The sequence below is a fragment of the Falco rusticolus genome, chromosome 1 (genome assembly GCF_015220075.1).
Source record: "Falco rusticolus isolate bFalRus1 chromosome 1, bFalRus1.pri, whole genome shotgun sequence".
NCBI lineage: Eukaryota > Metazoa > Chordata > Aves > Falconiformes > Falconidae > Falco > Falco rusticolus.
Window position 1 is genome coordinate 81,614,647 of NC_051187.1, and position 26,507 is coordinate 81,641,153.

The window sequence follows — 26,507 nt, forward strand, 5'->3', positions numbered from 1 at the left end:
CTTTTGTACAGTATGAGCATTGAGCCAAGAACATATATTCTTTTACTAAAATAAATTAAGCAAAGACAGAAAGCAGATTGACAGCATATGATAAGAGACCGGCAGCTTCAGAATCTGGGTTTGTTTTCAATCATATAGGCAAAAATCACTATGGCTATTACATAATTAAGCAAAGAACATAAGGACACTTTGCAATTTTTTTTTCTTCCTAACCTATTAAAAGAGGGGCTATAAAAAGTATGCAATTTAAAAAAACAACCACCCCTAGGAACAGCAAACAAAGCACTACATACCTAATTATAGAACTTATCTACAAACAGCAACCAGCTTCCTACTGGAACACCACATTTCCAAAACTAGATATGCCTATCAATTAATGGCACAGAAATGAGATAGCACTTAATGTAGCAGAAGATGGAATCGTTAAGTTTAAGTTAACAGACAACCCTGCCAGCTAGCTGAATATATGAACCTGCAGATGAAACAAAAGTGTGTGTTATCAGTAGTGTTGCACTCCAAGGTCTCAGAACATTATGCAGTTTAACAAGCTAATATTGATGAGCTTCTTCTGTATGCAGTAACAAAAACTTAACGTCGTGTTCGTATCTTCAACACAAACTTTCATATCATTAGGAAGTCAGAAAATATCAAGCAAAAAAGTCCGCAATAGAATCCCCTCCACCCCATATTTACTTTAGCACAAACGTGAAATTTCTGTCCTTGACTATCAGCTCTTATTTTAATATTACTCACATTTTGGTTTCCTTTCTCAAGCAGTATTGCTCTTCTTTAAAGACATATCACCCATTACATGTTTGTAGTTTATTTCTTATATTGCCATGTAACATTGTTTTATACATGCCACATCCCTAACTTGAGCTAGTTCATAACCCAGGTATTAAAATTTCCCTATAATTTTTTCACATCCAGCATTTTTCATAGCTGTTTGTTTCCTAGTTTATAACCATGGCTTTTAAGTGCTAATCTTCCATGACAAGAATTCGCAAGAATATAATTTCTATGAGGGTAGTTAATTTAGAAAGCAGACTAGAATTTGTCACAGCCCATCAATAACTATTAGAATTGGACACTATGGTGTCTAGTTGGATCTTTGAGCAAACTGTCTGCTGTGTATTACTGGCAAAGATATGAATGATTTAAGGGTTTGCTTTTGGTCACTGAAACTGGAAGCTTTCTAAACTGTTTCCACCCATGAAGTATCTTAGCAGCACTGCAGGTCTCTTGGTATTCAGAAGCCACGCAAGGAACTTAAAACAAGCAGGTTGAGACTTGCTCCCAAGACTGGTCTAACAGCTACTGAAAGATGCTTAACCTAGGATCCACAAGCTACAGCTGAAAGAGCAGTTTCCCTCAGCCCTTTCAAACAGCATCAGAGGGCACTTTTAGCCATTTGGCCTGCAATCATAGAAACAGAACCACAGAACAGTCGACATTTGGACCTCTGGAGGTTGTGTAGTGCCCTTGCTGAAAGCAGTCATCTACAACAGGTTACTTAGGACCTCTCCCAGTTCAATCTGGGTTTGAATACCTCCAAGTGCAGGGAGACTCCACAGCACAGTTTGTCTGCTGGGGAGCCCAGAACTCAATACAGCACTTCAGATGGGTCTAACCACTGTTGAGCAAAGGAGCTGGGATCACCACCCTTCTGCTCCTGGTGATGCTCATCCCAATGCAACCTACAGCACTGTTGATTCTTTGCCACAAGAGCACATTGCTGGGTCATGCTCAACTTGTTCACCAGCCTCACCTCCCACTGGTACAGAAGTTGAGCAAAAACCCCATGTTTTTTTCAGGTTCCTACTTAGGGTAATAGTGCCTACCCCCAATGGTAACAATATTGTCATATATATATCAGGCAACAGACGTGGCCACAGCAGTGTGCTTTCTGAACCCTGCAGTGGTAGAGGTATTTATCAATGTTACAGTTGAGACTACAGTAAACAAAGATTACTTTGGGTAAGGGAAGAACACCATGATATTTTGTAATTTCTGCAGCAAAGTTACATTATTAAGCATCAGAGAACATTTCAATGCTCATATCCTACAGCAAAAAAGTAACAAACCCAGAAGTTATTTATTAAACCAGCAAAACCACAAATTCTGCATGACGATCAAGTCTCAGTATCTTACTGTTGTAAAAGCTGTTCACAATGAGTATCACCATACAGTAGAAGAAGACTGAGTACAAAGGTGAGATTGAGGGAAGTCTATCCTCCTTTAGTCAAAATGTAAACTTTAATGTTGAATAAAATGCATAATTTAAGCAAACTAGAAGAAATAGTTGCACATGTTGAATGCACTGAGGCCATAAGTTGTGTTATTCAAAGTACTTTGATATTATGCAAATAAAAATACTTAGGCTTGAAGGCAAAAGTTAAATAAGGTTATTTAAAACTTTTTTTAATGACAAAAGTTTCTGTGTGGCAAATAGAATGAAAAGCTTTAAGGCTTCACAAGTGCAACGCTTTGTACCACACGGTGTTGCAGTGTATCATGACAGACTTCCATGCTCATGTCTAAACCAAAGCTGAGCATTAATCAATCAGGCATAATAGAACTTGCTATGAAAGCAAAGACCTAGTAGGTCTTTCAGCAGACCTGGCAGGTACATTAACATGATGATTCAGCAGGAGATGAGCTGTGCTCAAAACAGAGGGAGATGTCTACCAGAAGTAGAAGAGCTGCTGACCATTCAGCAGCAATTATCCCAGAACAATTGTCTTTTTGTTTTTATTCACATGCATGGGCTATCTTTAGTGAGGCACAGCAGCCTCTTCAGGACTATTTCCTATCAAAAGTCTGTAACCCACTTCCCCTCTCCCTTCAATTCAACCTCTGTTTGCTGTTTCCTTTTTGGTATTTACTGAAATCACTGCTGGTTGAACAGGATCAGACTGGTAAAGCAGCCAAGAGGTAACAGAGACACATGACAGATACGCTCATTGTACAAGGCAAACAGGTACATATGCTGTAACTTGACCCCTGTAACAAAAATTTCTTCCTCTGAATTCCAAGAGCGTGGATTCATTGTTCTGCATAAAGCAGCTACACCAGGGTGCACAAACTCCAAGCACTTCACAAGCTATGGAAGCAAAACCAACTAGATAACCAGTGAAAAGGAAAGTAACAACCACAGAATTGTAAATGACAAAATAAGACAAAAGTTTCTATGGACCATGCAAGATTATACTGGCTAATAAAAACCCCAAACTGTATCAAGATTTATTTTCCAAAGTATAAACCAGATTTCCTCTCAACGCATTAAAGAGTAGGATAATACAACAACAGTTGTTCCTGCAATCAGCATATGCTGTTCTCCTCAGTCTGGTCACACATATAATCCAAGTGTGGCTAGACAGAGGGAAGCTCCACCAACTGCTTAATCAGCAGCCTAAAAGCCTCTAGCAATAAATTCTGTATGACATTTCAGAATTATTCTAAATTTAATAGGGCAAGGTGTTTATCTAAAAGCATTTAATTTGTGACTAAAAGTTATGCCTTCAATTTTTACTTATTTAATACATTAAAATACAATTTATGCTAAGTAAGGAGAACAAACCTCAGGCCTAAAAAGATTAGCAGATAAAGATTAGTAATAAAGGCATACTAATACATAAAAATAGCTGCTACAGGGCTAAATAAGCTTGTTCTTATTTGCCAACTTCCTCTTTACTACTGTTTTATAAGTTAGTGCACATTGCTACTAACCTCAATACCACTTTGTCTCGCTAGTTTTACAGCTGTATTGTAGTAGCCACAGCGTAAAAGATGTTCCACCATCATACGATCCATACGTTTCTTCTTCCACATGTTTGCAGCAGCTGGCTGGTCACTACTATGTTCTTTCAGGTGTTCAATCCTACGTTTGCAGAGTTTTGCACTTTCATCTTCAGCCTGGATTGACTCAACTGCCTAAAAAGTAAAAATTAACAGCAACAAGTAAAAGCCATAGATTTTCAATTTGCTTTTGAAGCAAAATACAGTAAGAATTGTTTGTAAGCATTCTTAACTTTGTATATTTACTCCAAATAGCATCTCTTTTATTTAGACATTTCCTATGGCAGCACGTACACTTCAGCATGGCTGGTCCAGTTCTGAGATATTCTTACATACAAAGAAGTTTTGACTGATTTGACATTATGAGTATATGCATTTTTTCTGCCCAACGTGCAGTTAGTCCAAAATCAACAACTTATCAACTACAGCAGCAACTGCTGTAATAGTCTGCAAAGAGCTTTGAGAAGGTTTGCAGTCATCTTGTCCAAACAGTCGAAAATCATGAATTTCCACCTCTAACCTATGCATAGCTTCCTCCTGAAGCAGCTGTCCTACTGGATTAGTTCTACTGCGGAGTGATGCAGAGTGAACCCACATTACTTCTAATACAATGGAGTCATTTTAATCAGGCATATAATAATGAAAATTACATAAAATATTTGGCTTCTTGACACCTTTAACTCAAGGATTTTAAGAGTAGTTTTTCAAAAATTATCAGTTGCAGAATGACGACTTCTTAAACCAATGTATTTACATGCCCCATGAATATCTCTACAGCTTTTTTCTTAATTAAAAAACAAACATTCTGGTCATACTTACTTTCCTTCAACCTTAGTTATACAGCTGATTAGTTATGCTGCAAATTTTACCAGGCTATTTTATTAGATATATATATTGTAACCCAAAGGTAGCTGACTCAGTATACAGCATGTGACAATTATGGGTTATGCCAGGCTACAGAATACAAGAAAGCTCGCTGTACTTTTATATGCTTGCTAAAGTAAAAGCAAACCAGAAGACTGGAAAGGTACTAAGCCTCCATCATCCGCGATATATTACTAGTGATGCAGTTTCAGGTTGGGTTGCCTCACTCGTGGTGGCTCTGAACTCACTGGCTTGTGTTTGAACAACTGCTCAGCTATAGCAACAGGGAAGGCCATGCAGGTTTGCCCACCAAGCACAGACCAAACAACGTGGCTGGCTTCTAGTAGCCTACTTTGCACTCCGTGCTGGCACTGCTGCCTTCCCAGTACCCAAGATATTCAGGCTACAGTATCATACTTGGGTAACAGCTTCACCTCTGGAAGCACAGGTTGGTTCCATTCACTTTTACCATGCACGTTGATTTACAGACTACTTCTGGAAGAATCAGTATTTAAAAAGCAAAGTGAAATTAATGAAAATGTGTCCAAGAAAAACCTATTAAGCATTCACCCCAATTAAGCTTGACTCTGGTCTGGCCCTTGATACTAAATTCAAGTATCTAAACCCCCAGTTTCTATACAAAATAGTATTTTACTAAAATTCATGTAAACATCTATCACAGGAGTTATTTTTATTACTGAATACCGAGTTACTTCTATTACTGAATGTAGCTTTGTTTTTTAGCATATGGTTTGGAGATCAGTATTTTGTTTAAGTTATAAACAGCCTTTTCGTACTGAGCAAGCAAACTAACTCGAGCCAAATCTTACTTTTACTTGTTAGATGTGTGCAGTGTTATCAGATGTGAAGGCAACCTCAAGAATTATTATTCTGAATAGAACTAGGAGAATTCACGGCAGCCAAGCACAAAGGTTGAGGCCCTTTCTTATTCCAAAGGGCTCTCCTTACATGTTTTTTTATCTGGACTTACACATCTCTTGCTGTTTTTTTAATCCCTCTAAAGCATTCAGAAAGGCTACAGATTACTTTCCAAAACCCTCTGAAGCAAAAGCCTATCTGGACTTGCTCTGCTGTACATTAACAGAACTTGAGGGAACAAGCATATTAAACAAGGTACAAAAGGGAAAACAAAGGCCTTAGTTTCTCCAGGATCATTTTCAGAACCCAAGAAACCTGCTGTGCTGGAAAGCTCTTTTTTAAGAGCGAGTAAGGTGTTAAATAAAGGAACCATCTAATTCTATTATGGCCATCTCAGCAGTTCATCAGATCCTTGTCTAAACACAGGAGAAAACAGAGATCCTATGTGGATCCAAAGGCCCTAAAGAAAACAACCATTTTGCTCGGGGCAGAGATTACAGAGAAGATAGTTGGAGTTGAGAGTCTGGAGCAGAAACAAGACCTTTGTATTGCGGAAGACTTTTACTGCTAAATGGATTATTTTTTTTTTCTCTCCTTTTGTTCTTTCTGAGCTGCTATAAGATTCCCCACAGTCTTTCAGGCAGTCGAAAACAAATGAGCAATTACACTAAAATGGAATCTTACACCCAAAACATTCAGCAATGCCTTCAGACACACCCCCGCAGTCAGCAAAGATTTAACAAGTAAATAACTTACTCCTCCACATCATTACTACACACCTACAAGCAAAATCCAACACCTCTTTCAGCAACAGCAGCAATTTCTTTCTGTAAGTAAGAGAGAAGTGAAGAAAACATATCCTTCAAGAGCTCTAAGCCTCACCAACCAGATGAAAACAGCAATTAGATTTATGAAGTCTTTTGCAGAACATCTTTTCAACACCTAGCTAACCTGTTCAAGCAGAAAACCCCAAATCAACATACATGACAGTATTATTTTCATGTTACAAACCTCCAAGGTATTTCGACGCTTCACTTAATATAGTCTCAAGATTTGTATCTGTTGGTTATTTCATTTAAGTTTTAATGAAATGACTCTGCTACCATTTGTTTCATCTATTTATTTTTGGAACAGTACTGCTTTAAAGCCAGGCAACAGCACTATTTCAATTTTTCTGCAAGATTTGTTTTCAAGTAAGTGTTCTGATGAGTCTCAGGATGAGTAATATTCCCATCCAAAATAAGGATGGCTTATACTATGTGGTTCATGTATTTGACTCATTCTCCTTCGAAAGATCTGGTGAAGGCATGAAAGCTTGGCTGTATTTCATACGAGCATTCAAGCTAAACAGCTATAATCACATTATCCTACTAAACTTTGTTTAAAATGCTTTTAGCAATATTCCCTAGGGATCTTCAAACCTGCAAATTCAGTGTTTATAAAATCCAGGACAACTCACACATTCTTTGCAAAGAAGCCTTGACATTGCATACAGCTAACCCCCCACTGGGGTTTAAACATTTTTCAGACTCATCTTCTACCTGTTTTGTTCTTAAATGATCAATTAATGCAACTGCACAAATCTTTCCATCAGACAAGCAGGAACTGATACAAATAAATTCAATTTCTGTTCTCTTTGTGTGTAGAGAAATATCTCTTCAGGACTATATATAATAATTTTGCCTCTCAACAGAGATTTGTTACACTTAGTCATGGAACACCAAGTCATGTTTCATAAGTGCAGTGAAGCAAGACACAGTATGTTTTGGTGTTCTTCTGGGCATTCTAAGGCCTTTGACTACAGTGCCAGTAATACCTGTATCTTGGAAAAAAAATCCAAGCCAAGAGCATTGCAGAAAACTACTCCTGTTAAGTTTGTAAAGACAAAGCCATCAAAGTAGAATATCACTTACCTTTCGTTTCAGTACACTGAGTTTTTCAACTACTCCATCCAGGAGACTAACAACAGAATCCACAGCAGGACAACTGCTCAGCGTCTTCTCCAGCTCTGCCACAACCATTGTAACGTGGCTAGTCTCTCTATCAATGTTTTTCTGTGCAGCTCGAAACCGTTTGTTCAGTGTTTCATATGGCACCTAAATGAGAAATACCAAGTCATTAGACTTTCTACAGTAAAAAAAGTCAGGTCTTCTCGAGTTTAAAAAGCCTGATGATTTTATCTGATGCAGTCAGAAGACCACCTAGGTTCCAGGACACTAGAGGTCATTAATTGAACTTGAGTTCTCGTTTCAAAGCCCTTATTTAAGCCCTCTCAGCAAGGAGATAACACTTCAAAACTTATGAAAAAAACCCAGCAACCAGAAATAAAAGCTGGTAGATTCTTTTCTGATACCATTTTCACCTATCCTGCTCTGACTGTAGCAGGCACTGATGGAAACAGTTCAGGGAGAACAGACAGCAGACGTGTGTATGTAAAACAGAACAGCTACCAGTTAACTACAGCTAAGATACTGCCCTTCAGAATACAGCTTAACTTTACATTTCTTTCCTTCAGGAGTTCATGAAAGAAGAGAAAGTCACCTTTGAGAAAGCACGTATAATGCATATTACCTACTGGGAATTTTCTGTTTAGTGCACCAGTGATTATTCAGGAAATCCAATAAGTCTCCTGCCTACTTCTGCCCAGGAAGGACCACTTTTTACTACTAATTCCAGTAGGACTATAACAAATGCCAAGAGAAACTCCATGTAAGTTTGGTTTTTTTTTTAGTGAAAGAAAGCCTACACTGTATGACTAAGTTTGTTAAATTCCTGTACCGCTCCATTCCTTAGCTTAGAGGCTAATGAGTCTTGGAGGTCTCCTATCCTACTTGTCCCACAACTTTATGGGGCAGCCATATCAACACTGCTACTGACTGCCATTAAGGACATACATGAGTAGTCCACAGCCTGGTCAAATTTTAGGGTACTGAATGACTTTGGGAAAACTTAGTTATTGTTAAGCTACTCTCACCATATTGCTTCCACTACAGTGACAGCATAAGCAATTTAGACTGGAAGTTCTATTCCTTCATGGAAACAGGAATTTTAAAACTAAAAAGATTCCAGTACTGTACACTTCATCCATCCATATCTTTTCATCTTGAAAAACTCCATGACAAGTTCTTTCAAGTAGTTATGATAATCTTGACTGCTTTTCCATTAATCAAAGGCATAATTTAGCTAGCAATCAGAAACGCAAATCAGTGTTCTGTTTGGTACATATCACATATGTTTAATTACAAATCTTTCAAGTGTATCACTTCTAATCAATTATATCAACTTTGCTTCCATTTTCTTCCTTCTAATCATCTGCACACAAGGAAGCACCCCCAGCACCCACTCTCCTTTTGACTTTTATCAGGAGAGAAGTGACTGCATAACTGTTGCAGTTCACAACAAGAGATGCACTGAGAAACAGTTTAGGTTCAGAGTAAGTATGATGAGCCAAAGCACTTGCTTTCCAAGACTTTGTGTAACCCACAACAGGTTGTTCTTATTTGTAGTAGAAGGATACTCCTGGTAAGACATCAAAGAGCTTCTCTTCTCAGAAAAACTGATCTACTTAATGATCTCAAACCAAGACCTAAGCAAATGATGGAACAAGCCTTTACCACAGAAGTATCAAGCTAAAACAACTGTTTTCCTTATACATATTCCCCTAAAAATCTCAGCATCACCCCCTCCAAAACTCAAACTACATAAACCATCACAATTAATAGCCTTCAATGCCTACTTAATTGTCTATGTAAAAATCTTTTTTTCCATCTTTAGCTCTTATTTCCCTTCTCCATTTCCACAAAAAGCGATTAAATGTTTTAAAGCTCCACAGAGAGGTGTTTTGGAGGGCCATTATTTTGAGATCTCATGCTTTTGAGCATGGAAACTTGTTTCTGACTAAGACTTGATGCCAGGCAGCATTAAGACAACTTCTTTTGCCCCCTGCATTTTTTTAACTATTCATTGAAAAACAGGCTTCCTTCAGTTACTTGCATCTACTGAATTTGTGCAAGTACTTTGCTAATCAGCTTTCTACAGGACACTGAAAAGCTACATCAATCAATTTTTAGAAGCTACTACTCATCTAAGTATCTGTTTGACTACAAAGTGTTTTCGTTAAATTTTGAGCAGTCAGTTGAACTTGACACACATCTAGTCAGTTTGAAAAAAAAAATCAGCTTTAATATCCCTTTTCCTTTGTTTCTTATCTGCACACAAAAGCAATAAGAGTTCCCATTTCCCTTGCCCTGTCTCTTAAGCGTGCAAATTTCTGGCATAGTCTGTGTTCATATGACATTTAGAACAATTGGACTTTCCACTTCAGCTGGCATCATGGTATGTAATTTATAATGTGACTAGGTGCAACAAGTTTTTGAATCTTATCTTTTTTTCCTACCCCCCCAAAAATTTGAATATCTTGTGTTGAAGAGGCTATGACTTGAAATGTTTCACTATATGCTCTGAAAGTAAATGCAAATAAATACATCAGTAAACATAATTTGAGTGTACCATAACAAGGGAAATAACTTTAAAGACAAATGAAGTTATTTGCACAACCGAAACTCTGCAAATAGTCTTTAACAGGTTTGGGGTGGCTTTTTTGTTTTGTTAGGTTTCTTCCTTTTGGTTTTTTTTTTTTGTTTGTTTGTTTGGGTTTTTTTCCCCATAATTTGCTTGTTTCTTACTATAGAACCAGCAATTTTTAGAGAATATTTGTAAACTCTACCCAGGTACAGCTTTTACACCTTACTTTACTGGATTCTACAAATGCCAAAATGTAGAAATTGCAATTGCCATGCTCCTTACTGAGCAAGTATCTTATCTAGACTCTGCATCCTGATCTGCTCATTCTTTTGTTATTAGTAGAGCTCCTATGCTCAAAAGAGACTGTTTCCTAGCACTGGTTTGCTTTACTGCAGAACTCTTCAAAAGTTACAGACACTGTATCAATAAGTTGTTTTTTTTCAATCCAATAATGAAAGTAAATGGAAGGAGAACATAACAAAACAATGCTCTGGAAAATGTAATTCTAGTTATAAAACAGTGAATACCAAACTTTTTGGACCAAAAGGCAGCTGCAATATTTATACATATTATTAGCTGCCACAAGCCTATCAGAGACTGTCAATTTTTACTGCCAGTACCATTCTGTGACCAAGACCAGATTACACAGTTATTCTTTAAGGACAAGAGTGACCTATAGAAGTCAGCCTAGGGAAGTGTTACCTTAATGAAAAAAAGGATAACCACTACTAAACATAGAAAACAATTGAAATAAAGCAGCAAGAACCAACCAGAATGTGTTCTGTAAAAGCACAATACCAACTTGTCCTACTCAGAGCTTGGAAAACAACACTTCAGTTGGCTCACACCATCAACATACAAGAGGATACACAAAGGAGAAATGTAAAATATTAGTGGGCAGCACATTTAAATCCAGTGTCACTAAATAGATTCTGCTTCTTTTGTTCAACTTCCACAGCTGCAGACACATTATTCAACCTAAGCATGTACTAAAGCACCTCAAACAAACCTAAAGAAAAGGAATTTGACTTAAGCTAGAACAGCCTAACACAAGAAGTAAAATTACAGTAATGCAAGTTTTTCCAAGATCAAAATTTTGCTACTGTGAAGGAAAGTCTGCAGAAGCCTCCAGGCAAACAAATGGAGCATAACCATTTCCAGGTGCTAAGTGCTAACAGAGAGGTAGAGACAACTGAATAGCCCAGTCCACATATTTTCTTCATTTCAGAAGTTACTTTGCTCTGGTTTTACAAAGCCAGAAAACTGATGTACTGTCCCAGAACATGCTCCAACAACCTCTAGGTCTGGACGTAAGACTTATGAGAGGATCCTTCTGGGTCTAAAAGCTTGACCTGGTGGAAAAGGAGGAAGGACTGCCATGAGAGCTTTACCTTGTTTATTCACTTGAGTGGAGAACAGCAGAGCTAAGAATGTCAGAGGCACTTTTTAAGCTTACACTTAGGAACTCAACTGTGACGTTAACTATCTGCCCTTCAAAACCAAACACCGTCCTCTTCCATCGCATGAATGTAAATAAGGTATCACGAGAAGTCTGACTAGTTCTAAAATCATGAAATGGCTAAAACTGTTCAAATTGTGCAACTGTAGGTAATATTTATTTTAATAAACCACATCAAATTTAACTTGAAACACCCTTAAATAGTGAATTTAATAATGATAGTACTAAATATTTCCATCAAATTAAGTTTTTCAATAAGGCATTGATTTATTGATATACTTTTCATTTTTCTGAATACATACCAAATCTAGAAAAAAACCAGCAAATAATAAATGCTTGCCTATATTGTATCCTGATTGTTAGCAAACTGTATTACTTCTGAAGTGTTATCAGTCTGTAAAAGAATAAAGACATTGAAGTAGTATCAAGTTAAACAGCGAACCCTCTACTGCATCCTACAATGCGTATCTACTTTTGTTTTTACATTCAATATCAACATTTTAATAAAATTCTTTATTTTTCCTAACATTTTCAAGATTTATCTACATGCACACACTTAGTACTCCACTCATAAATCAAATATATAGAAACAGACTGCTGACAAGTACTCTTACCTCAGCCCAGGCTTTTTCTTTCTTTTACAGACACAGAAAATTGTCTTTAAAAAACATGCCATGAGAACATACCATCTATAGCCTTTAACAATACAGAAAGGGAGAACAGAATGCAAATCATTTTCCCCTCACAGAAGTTAATTATAGCTTAAAAAGCTCCGCTACCTCAACAGTATTTATGCTGGTGGGAATCAAACAACAGACTGGACTTCTTACACTGGTTTTAGCACCTTGATGGCATCTCAAGAATGTGGCAAGTCACACACTCAGCTTCAGTGACAGACACAGTCACTCATTAAGAACCTAGGGTTTTCAAACAAAGTGAAGACGTATGCTGCCGAAGGGTGCTCTGCTTGGGAGAAAGTAAGAAATAACAAATGAAATATGAATTGTGGCTAGATCATCATTGCAGAGGTGTTACAGTTTTCCAGCCATGATGGAGAAAAAGCATTCTGAGTCTCAGCTAGAAATCCAGCACTTGTTACCATCATGGCCAACATAATACACCCACTTTATTCAACTAGAGTTCAAACTAATAAGCAACTGTAATTACAAGGACTTTATAGGCAGATGAGCAGTGAAGATGAAGAAGGACTTTATAGGCAGGAAGATGAAGAAAAGCATCTACAAAATTGAGTTTGTGACACAGCAACAAAGGACAAGAGAAAGTCTTAGTTCTAAATGCCAGCTTCGTCTTTACCGTTAAGGTCTTCTCCTAAGCCTTCCTGAACGTGTATGAACAACTGAGTCTGGGAAGAGAGGTACTATTTGCACAGGAAGTCTAAAGCAAGCTGAAAATATACAAGTACATGGGACCAGATGGGAGCTCGCTCGCTCACCAATGACACTGTCAAGCTGCTATCTCAGAAATGTCAGTGAACAATGGAAGTTCTCAATGACTGAAACAGGCAAGTTCCTTGCCTCTTCCAAAAAGAAAACCTGGAAGATCATGGGAACTACAGGCTGATCTGCCTTATCTCAGAGCTTTGAAAAGTTATTAAAAGAAAGATTCATCTAGAAGCAATTTCCAAGTTCATAAAGGTAACTGGGAACAGCCAGCCCAGATTCACCATTGACAACACTGCTTTCAGTGATGAAACCACTCCCTCTGAGTGACCAGCATACACTGGCAGTCTTTCATGGATGGTGACTGAGTGGCTGTAATACAACACAGGTTAGGGACTGACTGGACAGCCAGGCTCAAAGAATAATGGTCAGTGGTTCAAAAGCTACGGGGTGGCCAATTACAGGCTCTGCTTGACTCCTGAGGAACATTACCAGCTCCAACATACGTATCTTCAACCATCTGCACTATGGAACAGAACACAATCAGAAAGCTCAGAGGACAATAAATTGGTGGAGTGCTTGATAATGCTGGGCGGCAAAGCTGCCATTCACAAGAAATGACAAGCTGGAGAAACACACCAAGAACTTTGTGATTAGCAATCAAGGCAAAAACCAGAGCCCTGCACCTGGCACAAACCCACCTCATCCATTAGCACAGGCTGTGGAAAAACTGGCTAGGACCACTTCTACAGAAATAGATGTAGAGGTTCTGAGGGACAGCAGGTTGGATGTGAATCAACACGCTCTTGTGGCAATGAAAGTTAACCACAGACCAGGCTGCATTAGGAAGATTAAAGGCATTGGGTTGAGAGTTGTGATTGTTCTTCATGCTCAGCACTCACGCAAGCTCATCTGGAATACTGAGTCTGGTTTTCAGGTTACTTCCCTGCCCCTGCCAAAGAAAAGATGTTGACAAACTGGAAAGAGTACAGAAGGCTGCCACCACAGTGGTTCACTGGTTGGAGGATACAAAATCCTAAGAGGCTGAGAAGGGCAGGCTTGTTTTGCTTGCAGAAGAGAAGGCTGTGGGGAGTTGGAAGCAGCACAATCTGATAGAAGTCTTCTACTACCTAAAGGTGACAGTCACAGATAAGAGCTAGCCACTTTCTCAGAGTTAGAGCAAAAAAGGAAGGAGGTAGAGTTGACAGTTACCAAGTAACATTCCAGCTGGACACAAGGAAAAAAATATTTTAGGCAGTATAGTTGATAAGCCCTGCAACAGCAGCTGAAAAAGGTGGGGCAATCTCCACCGTTGGAAAGTTTCAGAACTAGGCAGGACCCTGAGCAACTAAAACTAGCTCTGAAGTTAGTCCAGATTGAAGGAGAAGCCTGAACTACACCGTCTGCAGAGGTCCTTTTATGAATTCATCTAGAAAGAGACTGGATAATAGATCCCCAGTGCTACTATAGACACCAAATTCATCTCCACATGAAGGTACGAATGGCCATACCAGTAAGACCAAAAGCCTCTCCTCTATCACTATCCTCTCTCTGAAAATATCTAGAAAGCATATGGCAATTGAAAAAATGCCAGAACATAAAGTTATAATCCCAAACAGTCTCTTTGGGCTTCCTGAACCAGAGGTGGGAGTTTTACTGTAGAAACGTAACAGGGTGTTTCTCATCCATGAACTCTGCTAGTTATTGTAATATATATTACATTTCACAGTCTCATGCCCTCTGTGAGGAAATACTCCTTGGTTTTGACTTGTCAACTGCTAGCCTAATTCAAAACCCTTTTTGTTCTTGTTTTGGAAAAAAAAAAAGGCAACATACACTCTCTCCTATGTCTCTTGAGATTGAAGAGGCTCCTTCTAAAGCATTCTTTGAAGACAGCCATTCTGTAGCTCTAATCACTCTTGCCCTTCTGTAGACATTTTCCAGTTCTACTACATACTTTTTCAGGATGAAGGAAGGGACAAAATGAGAGTAACTCATATTACTTGTGGGAAGAAGAAACCATGACTTTCCATTGCTATGTAATGAGGTTCTCCATTCTCCCCTTTCCCAACTGTTTTGTCCTAGGTTTGTCAACATTAACCTGATCATTCCCAGAAAACATTCACTCCCCAAGATCCCACTGAGCAATGATAATCATTTCCGACTCAGGTGTTATGTGTATAAGACTGGGATTGTTTTTTCTTTCCACCGTACCCAAGAACTGTATCACATTACACTTATCTATATTGAATTTCACCTATTTTAATACCCATTCGGTCTCTCATTCTTCTCCGATGCTTCACACTTGGGTTGTATCTGTAATACCTTGACTATTTCAGTATCATCAATGAAACCGGATCATCTCAGCACTCGCTCTCTTCCATGCTGTTCCAACAGCTGAATATCAGCAGTACTGGCAGAGACACCAGCAGAACGCCAATACTAGGACTCTTCCATTATACAGGCTGGTTACTACATCTTGATGTTGGTTTCTTATCTTGCACAGTTTCCTATCTGCATAAGGACTTCTGTCTTTTTTCTTTCAAAAGCTCCTGATAAGGGATATCTTAAAAAAATCACATAGTAATACAAACAATCAACCAAACCCACCACCGTACCATGTCTTTTTTTTTTAACATAGAAGTCCATATCTTTGCATGGCACGACTTTCATTTTTTAAAGTCACATTAACTGATGCACATTATTCCATTCTTGATTAGTCAGAATAGTATTTCTGCATCAATAAACCATTGGTTGAAAGGGAAGAATCAATTACAGGTATTAAGAATCTCACTAAAATTTTACCAAAGTAGAAGCACTGAAACAAAGCCTTCTACTTACTCTTTCTTCTACAGTCATCCCAAAAAAATCCTCAGACTACTTCAGCATTTATCAGAGAACTTCCAGAGAATAAAGGGGAGAACTGTACACCAAAGATTGATCTTCCTTAAGCCAAATGAGTTTATTTATAAGAACTGTTACATACTGCATTTCTGCTCCTTCAGAGGTGTACAACGTTAGGCCAAAATGTAATGGCTACTGTGTGAAACTTTGAAGACTATCTTGATGCTGCCCACATGTTTTCTAACTGGTACACCGTAATACCAAAATTTCTGAATGACTGAATTGCACATGTTTCTTTCATAATTAAAGTTCTGTGAAAAATGTAAGCCTTTATTCTCCCACATGTCTTTAACCTTACACTAGACCTTTAGCACACCAGGTCTCAAACTGACCTGGTCACATCCTGTATCAGCTAGATTTCCTTCTGCACTTATGCAGATTCAAGCCTAAAGAGTTCCAAATAATAAAAAAAAGAAACTAAACCCTAAACAGTCAGACCACAACATCAATCAAAAAGACTTTCTACCCCACAGTGACTGCATAGAGCAAACTAGTTCAGATGAAGCAGAAAGAAAGAGAAAGCAAAAACCAGTTTGCATAGCTATCATTTGGTTGTTGGAAATTATAGAGCAAAAGCGATACTTCAAAGTCATCATGCTTGAAGGAAAAATTCTTTGGTGGTGAAAGTAAGACCACTCCCCAGACTCCTGTTCACAGGAATTTTCTAAGGTTTATTTTCTAAAAACTCATTTTCACAGAAAACAATATAGAGAACAGAAAAAAGCATCTTTTACATAGGTTTGCAGTTCTGTAAAAGAACATCTGTTTTCCTCCTGTGTTTGGGAGAAAGCAGTTAGCAAGGTCTAACCTGACAGCAGTACCAACTCATAGGCAGGGAAGTTTTAACTATGTATCCTGACTTCATTACTGTCAATGGGAATCATCCTTCTTTAACTTTACAGTTTCCCAGCTGAAAGGAATTCCTTGCCACATAAAGCGTGAATTATTATTTTTTTTAAACACAAATACCTATACATTTTTTACGTCTTTCCAAATTAACTGGATCATGGGCAGGAAGGAATTTGAAATGGATTTTAAAGAATCTTTTTGCATACATGAGGTCAGATAACTAGTGGGAAGAAAAAAAAGTTTCAAGAAAAATAGTAAGAGTCCTACCAGATTAGGTGGAGGAAACCATTACAGAACTATGTTCTCCTTTCAAGGGTCAGAAAAATGATGTACTTCCTCTCCTCAACTGAGTTAGCTTAGAAGACCTGAAAAGCACTGAGATTTGTATGAATTTACAGGTCTCTGGGATAATTCAGTTGGAGACTGAGGTACAAATAATTTTTTTCAAATGCCGTATGTTGTGCCCTTATATGAAATTAAGCCTAGCCACAAATGGATAGGGAAAAGAAAGTGAGAAGTGCAGTGATGAAACTGCCTTTCAAAAAAATAGAACCAAAGACAACTTAGCTCTACTCTATGAAAGAGGAAAAAGGAGGTATGGGAATAAGGAAGACAGACTAAGATTTCCTAAATAGTTTTAATAATGTTTTAAGAGAAAAGGTAAACCCAGCAATAAACACCTTTAGGCTTTAAATTGTTTCCTTGACACAAACTTAGATCACCACACTCACCTTCCACAAAACAGAAAAGTAGAGGACATTTATTACACAGGACACCATTTGAAAAATGAGGCAGGGTACAATAAACTAGTGCAAGTTTTCCCTCAAACCACAGATTAAGCATTTCCATGCAGAATTACTGAAATTCTGTATTTTTATATATTTAATTTCTTCCTTTAACTCTTGGATTATTTCAGAACTGAGTCAGCATCATTATTTGTTACTAAAATCATCCAAAATGTAAATTATATATATAAAGAAGAATGAATTCTTCTGATGTGTAGCTCCTATCAATCCCTTGAAATAGTAATATTTTTGCTTGTTCTAGGCAAAATCAGAAAAGGAAAAGAAAGTTAAGAAACAGGAAGTAGCATATTTCAGGAATGAGAGCCTTAAAATAATGGATAGATTTAGGTTTAATTAGGTGTAAGCAGTCTTGAAGAGATACAGATCAAAACAGACAAAATAATTTCGTAAGCCTAAATGCAGTGGCAGATCAACTGGATTTAAAAAAAAAAATCAAAGCCCTTGAGACTATTGTGTGTTTTTTTTTTTTTAAAAAATCTGACACAAAGCCCAGTAGCTTTCCTTAGTTAAAAACAGGTCAGTTTTACAACTCAGGAAGACAGTACTGCATATTCTAGATCAGCTGTGTCTAGAAAGAAAATAGCATTATAACGTTCAAAGCTGCTAGTTATACAGGAGCAAATTAGCACTAAGAATTCTTGGACTATCCATCTGCCACATGCATACTTACTCAACAGAAGCAATTACAATTCTTCAAAATATTATCCTTTTACACAAACTGCTAGGAACTTACTGCTGAATACATTATGAACCTCTGAACAAGGCTTCCAACAACAAAATAAAGTAGTTTACAAAGCCATTTTACAGTTACATAAAACTGTCTTGCATCCTTACATAAGCAAATTGACAGCCATTTTAGAGTCCTGTCTAGAGCCACACTAGGGACATCAGAGACCACTTATTTTCAATGCACTTGTTTATAGCTGCCATCTTGGACTCATGTCTCAAATGAGATTTCTTCACTTTTCTCCTTTTGGTAGAAATATCTGAGTATTAACAAACACCTTAGCATTTCTCCCTGACCAAAGCAGCAGTCAAGTTGCTAAGCTAAGGTCACACAGCAGGTTTGTGTCCTGAGTGAGTCCCTTCATTTCTTTTGATCCTTCTTCTCCAAATATTTGTTCATTTTAATCACAGCATCACCTCTTTAAATGAAAGAGGTCATCATCCTCCTGTGTGTTTGCACAATTTAGACACCAAAATACTGGCTAGAGACTTTAGGCTAGAGATTCCACTTCCAATCAGATTACTCCCAAAATAACTTATTCCAGCTGAAGTGACAGCACTTCTCCCAAGACAAATTAATTAAGGATTATTAATTCAGCAGACCTATATAAAATACATGAATGACTGAAATTCTACTCACTATATTATCTGTTTTACTTTAGTTCCCACTAGTTTACAACTCAAAGTAATGCACAGAGCACAAAAAAAAAAAGCTAAGATGAAACCAAAGTAGGTTGTGAAGCAGCTAAATTACTGGCTACCAAAATGAAGATACCCTGTTGATTTTTCAAATCAAGTAATATTTTGTTAAGGTATTGTAAGTAATCAAGTAGTATAGCATATTCCACATTCTGGGTTAGCAAATCTCCAGGCTGTAAGCTCTTGGAGACCACAGGTACGATGAAAGCAGTTTCTTAAGTTTACAAGGACTGATGGATTTTGCCAGCATGCCCTTATAGCAAATACCAATCTGCCAACCAGTTCTTTCCTAAATCTGTGGGCCCAAAAGGTATACTATTATGCCGATTAATATAAGAACTATTGAACTGAAAGACCATGGGAAGAAGTTTAGAGAAGAAAAACTGACAGCGGGTGATCTGTAACATCCAGTAAGACCTCCACTCTTACCACACTAACTCGTGAAACATTTTCCTATCATGCTACCTAGCAAATGTTTGAAGCTCATCTTTACCCCTGTTTCCCAGCTCTTGAAAAACATTCACTACGTAAAGAATCAAAGATTTCAGATACTCATGCTTTATGTCAACAGTCAAAGACCCCAACATATTAGCTACCATACAGACATCTCATTTCTATACCAAAAAACATACACAAACCAAACTCAGAAGATCACAGGGCACTGTTGTGTGAAAACACTAAAAAGCAAGTATGCTGCAACTGTGAATCACAACATCAGATAAGTATTCATTTTGAAGATACCAAGACACTAACAGGAGGTCTTCTGTAAAATGCGTGAGAGCATTTTTCTTGAAGTATTTTCCTGCAGGGACAATGGAGCACTAATAATCAAGCAGCATCTCTAACTCATGGCCACACTGTTACTTACTGCCTTTTAATAGGTCTTCTTCTTTCATTAATCACTTTAGAATGTGTCCTATAGTGACTGGGCAGCAGTGGAAAAGAAACCAATTCCCACAGGAGCCAACTCCTACTTCAGCTGCTTTCCAATGTCAAACTTCTCCTAAAGTGTCAGAGTATCAGATTTTATGTAAAACACAGCAGCCTGTAGAGTCCAGTGCAGAAGAACAGCAGCAGTACAAAAGATGTCACGCTTGTTTGCTGACATGCACACATGATGTGTCGAAACAGGAAGTGCATTATTCAGCAACACACATGCTCAGTATGGACATCCAGTGAGTCAGAGCACCCAGTTCAAAAACTGATTTAGTGTGAGATCCAAGTGTTCATACTGAGTTAGTACAGAGCTGATTGTTACCAATATCCATGTTTAGCTTATCGTGACAACCTTCTGCTTAAAAAGCACTTTATAAATCAAGTAAGGATCTAGAAGTGCCCTTGTTTTTTGTACACTGATGTACTGATAGTGCATTAGGTGTTATAGGTTCTGTCTCTCCCCTCCTCAAAATCTTCCTGAACCACTTTCACTGAGCAATTTTTGCTGCTATATGTTCAAAGTTTCATTAAAAGCACTCTGTGGCTCATGATATCAAAGGTACAAAGCTATGTTCAAGAACAACAACTTACAGTGAAGCTTATTATCAGGAGGGAAACAAATCAAGTAGTGCAACCAATTACACAAGAAAATTAATCTTGCACTTTTTCTGCTTCACTGGGAAAAGAAATTAATCTGAACTGTTTGACCTCTTCATTAGTGATACAGATCACTGGTCAGAGTGCATCTCCAAAGTCTGCAATGATACTGGAAGGAGTTGTTAATATGCCAGATTGTTGTGTCACCATTAGAGACCTCAGCATGCTGGAGAAATGGGCAGACAAGAAACTCATGAAGTTCAACAAAGGGAAATGCCAAGTCTTACACTTGGGAAAGAACAGCCACCAGTACATGCTGGACAGCAACAGCCTGGAAAGCAGCTTTGCAGAACAAAAGTGGGGAGGGGTCCTGGTGGACAAGTTGCCCATGAGAGACAGCAACACACCCTTGCAGCAAAGGTGGCCAAGATCACACTGGGCTGTGTTAGGAAAAACATTGCCAGTAGGTCAGGGAAGGTAATCCTTCCCCTCTACTCCGCATGAGTTAGACTTACCCAAAGTGCTGTGCCCAGTTCTAGGCTTTCAGTACAAGAGAAACACGGACATAGTGGAGTGAGTATGGCCAAAGGCCACAGAGATGACTAACAAACTGGAGCATCTGACATATGAAGAGAGGCTGAGAGATGAGACTGTTCAACCTTATGAAGAGGAGGCTCAGGGGAAGTCTTATCAATGTATATAAACACCTGATGGGTGGAGTAAAAAAGATGGGAACCAGACTACGCTCAGCAGTGCGCAGTAAAAGGACAACAGGAAATGGGCAGAAAGTGAAATACAGAAAATTCCATCTAGAAAAAGATGTTTTTTTTAAATACCATAAGGCAGTCAAACACTGGAATAGATTTGCCTAGAGAGGCTGGAGTCTCCATCTTGGAGATAATCAATAACTGCCTGGACGTGGCCCCGAGCAACCTGCTCTAGTTGACCCTGCTTTGAGGGGAGGATATGGGACTAGACTGCCTCCAGAGGTTCTTTCGAACCTCAGCTATTCTGTGATTCTGTAGACTCAGGATAGAAACAATCTACACTCCATATAATCCCACTCTCCTATCTGTTCTCCTTTTTATCAGGTAAACATGGTATTTCCATGAAAAATGAGTATCTTATTAAATCTGCTGCCAGTATTTTCCCCTGCCACAGCTGCCAACAAAAAAGCCAAACAGCAGCTCTGAGAAAGTGCTCAAGTATTCTGTGTTTCTACAGTTCTCCTTTTCATCAGCTATTTTTTTTGAGGCAGCTGCAGTCCAGCTAACCCTAAACTGTTTGACAATGAACAGCCAAGAAAAGAATATTTTGACAAGCGATGATCCCTGCTTTCAGGTCTTCCATCTTCCACTTCTGGAGTCTTACTCCAATCAGTTTGCTAGTTCAATTTAATTATTCACACTTCTAAAGATAGAGATGAATTATCCAGCTCCCTGTCACCACTTGTTTATTAGTGTTTCAGCAAAGAACTATGGCAACAATGTTTGCATTCATTTGTTTTTAAACTGACAACTTTCATGTTACATGTTCAGATGAGACTACTATAAATCTCTATCAGTAGGTTGTTTTTTTTTTTTTAAAAAAAACAAAACACAAAAAAGATTCCACAGCACTTTGTCGAAAGAATAGCTGGCAACCTTCTTGTCCTTAAGGAGGGACCAGAGTAGGGGGAATATTCAAGTATTATTTTGTACACCTAACCAGCTTCCCTAGATTTAGCTGAATAAGTCTATTTACTTCCCCTGAGCTGAACTGTTGAAGAACAGCTGAAGCACTTCCACTCCTGCAGCAACCACAATTTAGCTATGGAAAAGGGATTTCCCTTTGCAGTTTTAAGCACTCTTTCACATGAAAGGCACTGTTGGAACATACTGTAATGCAGAGCTATTACACAACTATTATCTAGTGATGTTGGCATGAGGAAGCTAGAGGGAGGAAACAGGAAGGACATAAATATGAGTCTACAATCTTTTATATTTTACTCACATGAGGGAAAGCCATCAGTGTTCAGAGCTCCAAGAGAAATGTCTGAGCTACTGTGTGGGTGAACAAAATTTAAAAAAATAATATGCATTCATTTCACACAGTGTTTGAATAAACTGGAAATAAAAATTCACAGAGGTTCAGTCCCACAGAAACTTGTAGGCATCTGCCTCCTAAGGAACAAAACTGGATTTCCTATCAACTTACTTCAGTAGACTTTAGCTTTAGTGTTCACTTCTCCCAGCTGCTTTTTCACTTGCACCACTAAAAAGTTCTGAGCTATGACTCACAGTTAAGGACATTTAAGAGGATACATTCAAAAGATTTGAGCACTGTTCTGGCAGGTTTTTTCAACAATGAAAAATGCTATTAAAAGATTACAGAACAATCCAGAAGTTTAACAGGTGCTGGGAAGAATCAATAAACATCATCTTTGCTAGGAAATTAAAGAGTTTCAGTGCAAGGGTGTCTCACCCTCTTACTATTTAGCTTCTCAGCTTTACAAACAACATTCCATTCTCTTATGTATATTTTTGTTAAGGTTTTTCAGGGAAAAAGAATGTTTGTGGAAATAAAAGAATTAGTCCAAAATATTCTCTACCTTTTAAATGGTTGGCACCTTGACAATCCATCTTAAGACATAAGCAGCAAAACAAAAACGCACTGATCCTCACTGCCAGTAATTTTTCAGAAAAGTAACAACCTAAGCTGTGATAACAACTGGAATACATCTAAAATGCAGTCTAAAAATCATCTTCTTAACTTTAAATGCCTTCACATTGTTCTGGCTGTGGAAAGTGCTAGAGCACTTTTTACAGCTATCTTAAAATTTATGCCTGATGCTGTCAGCTTTAAAATGGTTCAGGATAGCAGAAAGAAGCCCTCATATGTAAAATGGAAATCAGCACCTCATCCTTCTGCTTCCTGGACCTAAGTAGGATGAAGCTAGGAGAGTGGAGGACACGCATAAGAACATGGCTATGCGGCCTGCAAAACAAACACTGCAAAGAGCATACAGTACTTGGTGTGTGAAAGCGCAGCATGATCTCAGCACAAAGTTTACTTTGCATAAACATCTTCTACAGATGAAAAAATGTTGACACACTGACAGGAGAGATGTTTAAATCAGTATTTTGCGATAACGATTCTTTTCTCTCAGCTCCCTTCCACAGTTATCGCCATGTATGTGGCAGACCTACTGTAAATACACAACGCAAGACTTCAAACAAAGGTTTCCATTGATTCCTATGAGCATCATCCTTCCAGTTCAACAGTTCTCAGAGGCGACGACCTTAACGCTCAGCACCCAGTCCTTCATTTGCTTTACAATACCTAGTTAAAGCCTAAGAGCAACTATGCAGTCTTGGGAAACTACCACCCTTCAGCTAGACCCAGAACCTTCACCGCCACTCCGTGCTTTTACCAAACCGTAAGTATTTTGCTTACTCGCCCCTGCAGGCCTCCAGCCTTTTCCAGTACGTTTGTCCCTTTTTTATATCTTAAGCTTATCTCCACCTTGGGAGGGGGACACACACCAAGCAGCCAGGGAACCATGTTCTACTACCACCTCCCCTCCCTCCCCTTTAACGCATCTCCTAACAACGCCACGCAGGGCCAGCTCATCAGCCGGGACGAGCATGTGAAGCGCCCCTGGGGTCTTCCCGAGCCACCATCCGCACGCCCCGAGCCCTCTCCCCCTGCCTGCCTCGGTCCCAGCCCTCTCCCCCCCTCGCCTCCCCCCGCCACCACATCTTCGCCCTGCCACCAGGACCTAACCCCTCCCCCCCCCCCCGGCCGAGTCCTCCAGCTCCCAGCGACCCTTTTTGTGTCCCCAGCGCAGCCCGGGGGCCAACCCTTCACCACGGGGCACGGAGGCACCCGGGGAGGGCGGCATATTCCAGGCACGTCCCTCAGCCTCGGCGGAGGGGGAGGGGAGAAGCCGTAGCGGCAGCAGCCGAGGCGTCAAGCGGAGGAGAACGGGGACGGGCGGGAAGCTGCGTGGTGGGAAGCGCCCCCCCGCCGCCCCACGGGCCCTGGGGGCTCCTGAAGCGGGGAGCAGGCAGGAAGGGGGGCCGGGGCACCCGGCGGCCCAAGCCCTCATCTACCCCTCGGCGCTGCCCCGGCGGGACACTAGCGGCTTTACCCCTCTCCTCCGTGTCGGGGGATGAAGGGAAAGGCTCAGCACCCACCTTGAGAGTGGGATACTCCTGCACCTTCAAAGTCATTGAGAGCTGAGCAGCTGATTCCTGCACCGCCATCTTGGATTAGGCACCAACCTCCTCCCTCCTCCTCCCCCGCCCTCCCCCAGCCCGGACCGGAGGGAGCTACCTACAGCGCGCGCGGCATGACGGGCAATAAAGGCCTTCCTCCGCCCCATCTCTAATGGAGACGGGCCGAACCAACGGCTCTCGCTGCTGATCGCGGCCCAACCCCTAGCCCCCCACCACCGCGGCGGCGTGGTACGCTCCACGGGACGGTGGTGGCGGAAGAGCAACAGCTGGGCAACCAGCGCCAACCAATGAAGGCCGCCCTTTCGAACGTTCCGTTTGTGCGCGTTGATACCGCCTTAGAGCTTGAGAAGCAGCGCCTGATTGGGCAGCGCGGTGGAAATGGGCGGGGCTGCCTGGAGGCGCGGACAAATCAAATGGAACTACGGCATTGAGCTGGGCGGGTTTTGGGGGGTTTATGGACATCCAGCCACCCAGTCGCGATAGAGAAGGCTTTCCCATCGTCCAATCAGAACCTCCTCTAGCGCTCAGTAGGCGGAACCTAAAAGTAAATTTTGATGGTGACTTAAAACGGCCGTTGTAACACCCCCTGAGGTGTCCGGGAAGAGGAGGGGCGGGGCGGGGGGCGGAGCCCGGAGGACGCGGTGCGGAGCGCGCTTTGACGGGCAGGTCCCTAGCCAACGCCGTCGCGCCGCCCTGCTGACGGGCAGAGAGTTGAGCGAATGGGTGGCGCCTGTGGGGAGAACGGGCGGGGCCCCGGCGGCGGCCCGGCGTGTGGCGGTGTGTATATTGGCCGGGGTGGGGACCGCCCCTAGTAAGTTCCGTGGGGAGGAGAGAGTGAGTGAGAGTCAGTGAGGCGGAGGCGGCGGGAAGAGGTTTAAATAGCGGAGACAGCGTGAGTCCCCTTCCCCTCAGCTCCCTCTCCCCGCGCTGGGCCGTCCTCCCGTGCTTCGCTGCCGCTCTCCGTTAGCCGGGGCAGGCAGAGGCGCCCGGTGCCGTTCCCCTTCCCCAGCCCGCCGCGAAGCTGCCTGCCCTCACCGCTGAGGGGCGGAGGCGGGGCGGCCCCGAGCCACGGCGGGGAGGCCGCGGCGGATCCCCGCTCCCGGGCGGGCCGGTGCTAAGTTTCTCTGGTGAGGCGAGGCGCGGGGCGGGAGCAGTTCCCTCGCAGCCGGGCCGGTCTTGCCTTCCCCGCGGGGGAGGGGGGTGGGGAGGAGCCGAGGAGCGTGCCCGGCAGCCCCGCAGCTCTCCCGCCGGCCCGGCGCCCCCCTCCCCTGGGCGGGCGGGCGCGGGCGGCGCAGCCCTGCAGCTCTCTCACACGGGGGGAGCCGTGAAGCCCCGGCCGCGGTGGGAGGGAGCTGCTACCGCCCCCCGCCGCCTGACCGCCCCCTGCACCGCCGTGCGCTGCAAGTCCGCAGCAGCGGTTATACAGCTCTGGGGATTCTCCCCTTTTCTTTCCTTGTTGGGTGTGTTTGCGGGCTCTCAGCTGTATCTCGAGGCAGCTGTAGACCTGTCTCGGAGGGCTTGCTTGTCTCGCTGACCTCTGTTCGGTCCCTGAGAGTGGTCTGCGGGAGCTGGTGGGCCCTAAGGTGAAAGCACTGGTTTAAATGAGCAGTAAATCCCTGCTGAGCATACGTGAACGTTTCCATACAGAAAAAAGGGACTGGTCCTGCAGACTGCCTCTGCTTGTGTGTCTGAGAGAATAAAGACGCTCCTGGAGTATTAATCTTCTGCCTGTTGACATAAAAGCTACTTTCTTGATAATAAGTAGGCTACTTTCCGGATAATATGTAGAGGACAGTGTGTTGCGATTCAGCCATAACATGTACCCTCTTACCCTACATGAAGCTCC

The 26,507-nt window shown here is 40.9% G+C and overlaps 2 protein-coding genes across 8 annotated transcripts in view; one reads left to right on the forward strand and one right to left on the reverse strand.

The window, feature by feature from the left end:
* The window catches only part of MAEA (macrophage erythroblast attacher, E3 ubiquitin ligase), a 54,325-nt gene extending 29,374 nt beyond the window's left edge, over positions 1-24,951 (reverse strand). For 2 of the 5 annotated variants that reach the window (XM_037386962.1, XM_037386941.1), the window contains exons 1-3: positions 24,620-24,746; positions 7,455-7,637; positions 3,730-3,933 (exon numbers count right to left, since the gene is read on the reverse strand). In XM_037386962.1, the coding sequence (XP_037242859.1) occupies positions 3,730-3,933; positions 7,455-7,637; positions 24,620-24,688 (456 nt within the window). In that variant the 5' untranslated portion in view covers positions 24,689-24,746. The other 3 variants (XM_037386955.1, XM_037386949.1, XM_037386969.1) reach the window with 3 other exon arrangements.
* A 519-nt stretch (positions 24,952-25,470) lies between these two features.
* The window catches only part of CTBP1 (C-terminal binding protein 1), a 251,620-nt gene continuing 250,583 nt past the window's right edge, over positions 25,471-26,507 (forward strand). For 2 of the 3 annotated variants that reach the window (XM_037386855.1, XM_037386872.1), the window contains exon 1: positions 25,471-25,553. The gene's annotated coding sequence lies outside the window, so the exon portion shown is untranslated. The remainder of the gene's footprint in view (positions 25,554-26,507) is intronic. The other variant, XM_037386915.1, reaches the window with a different exon arrangement.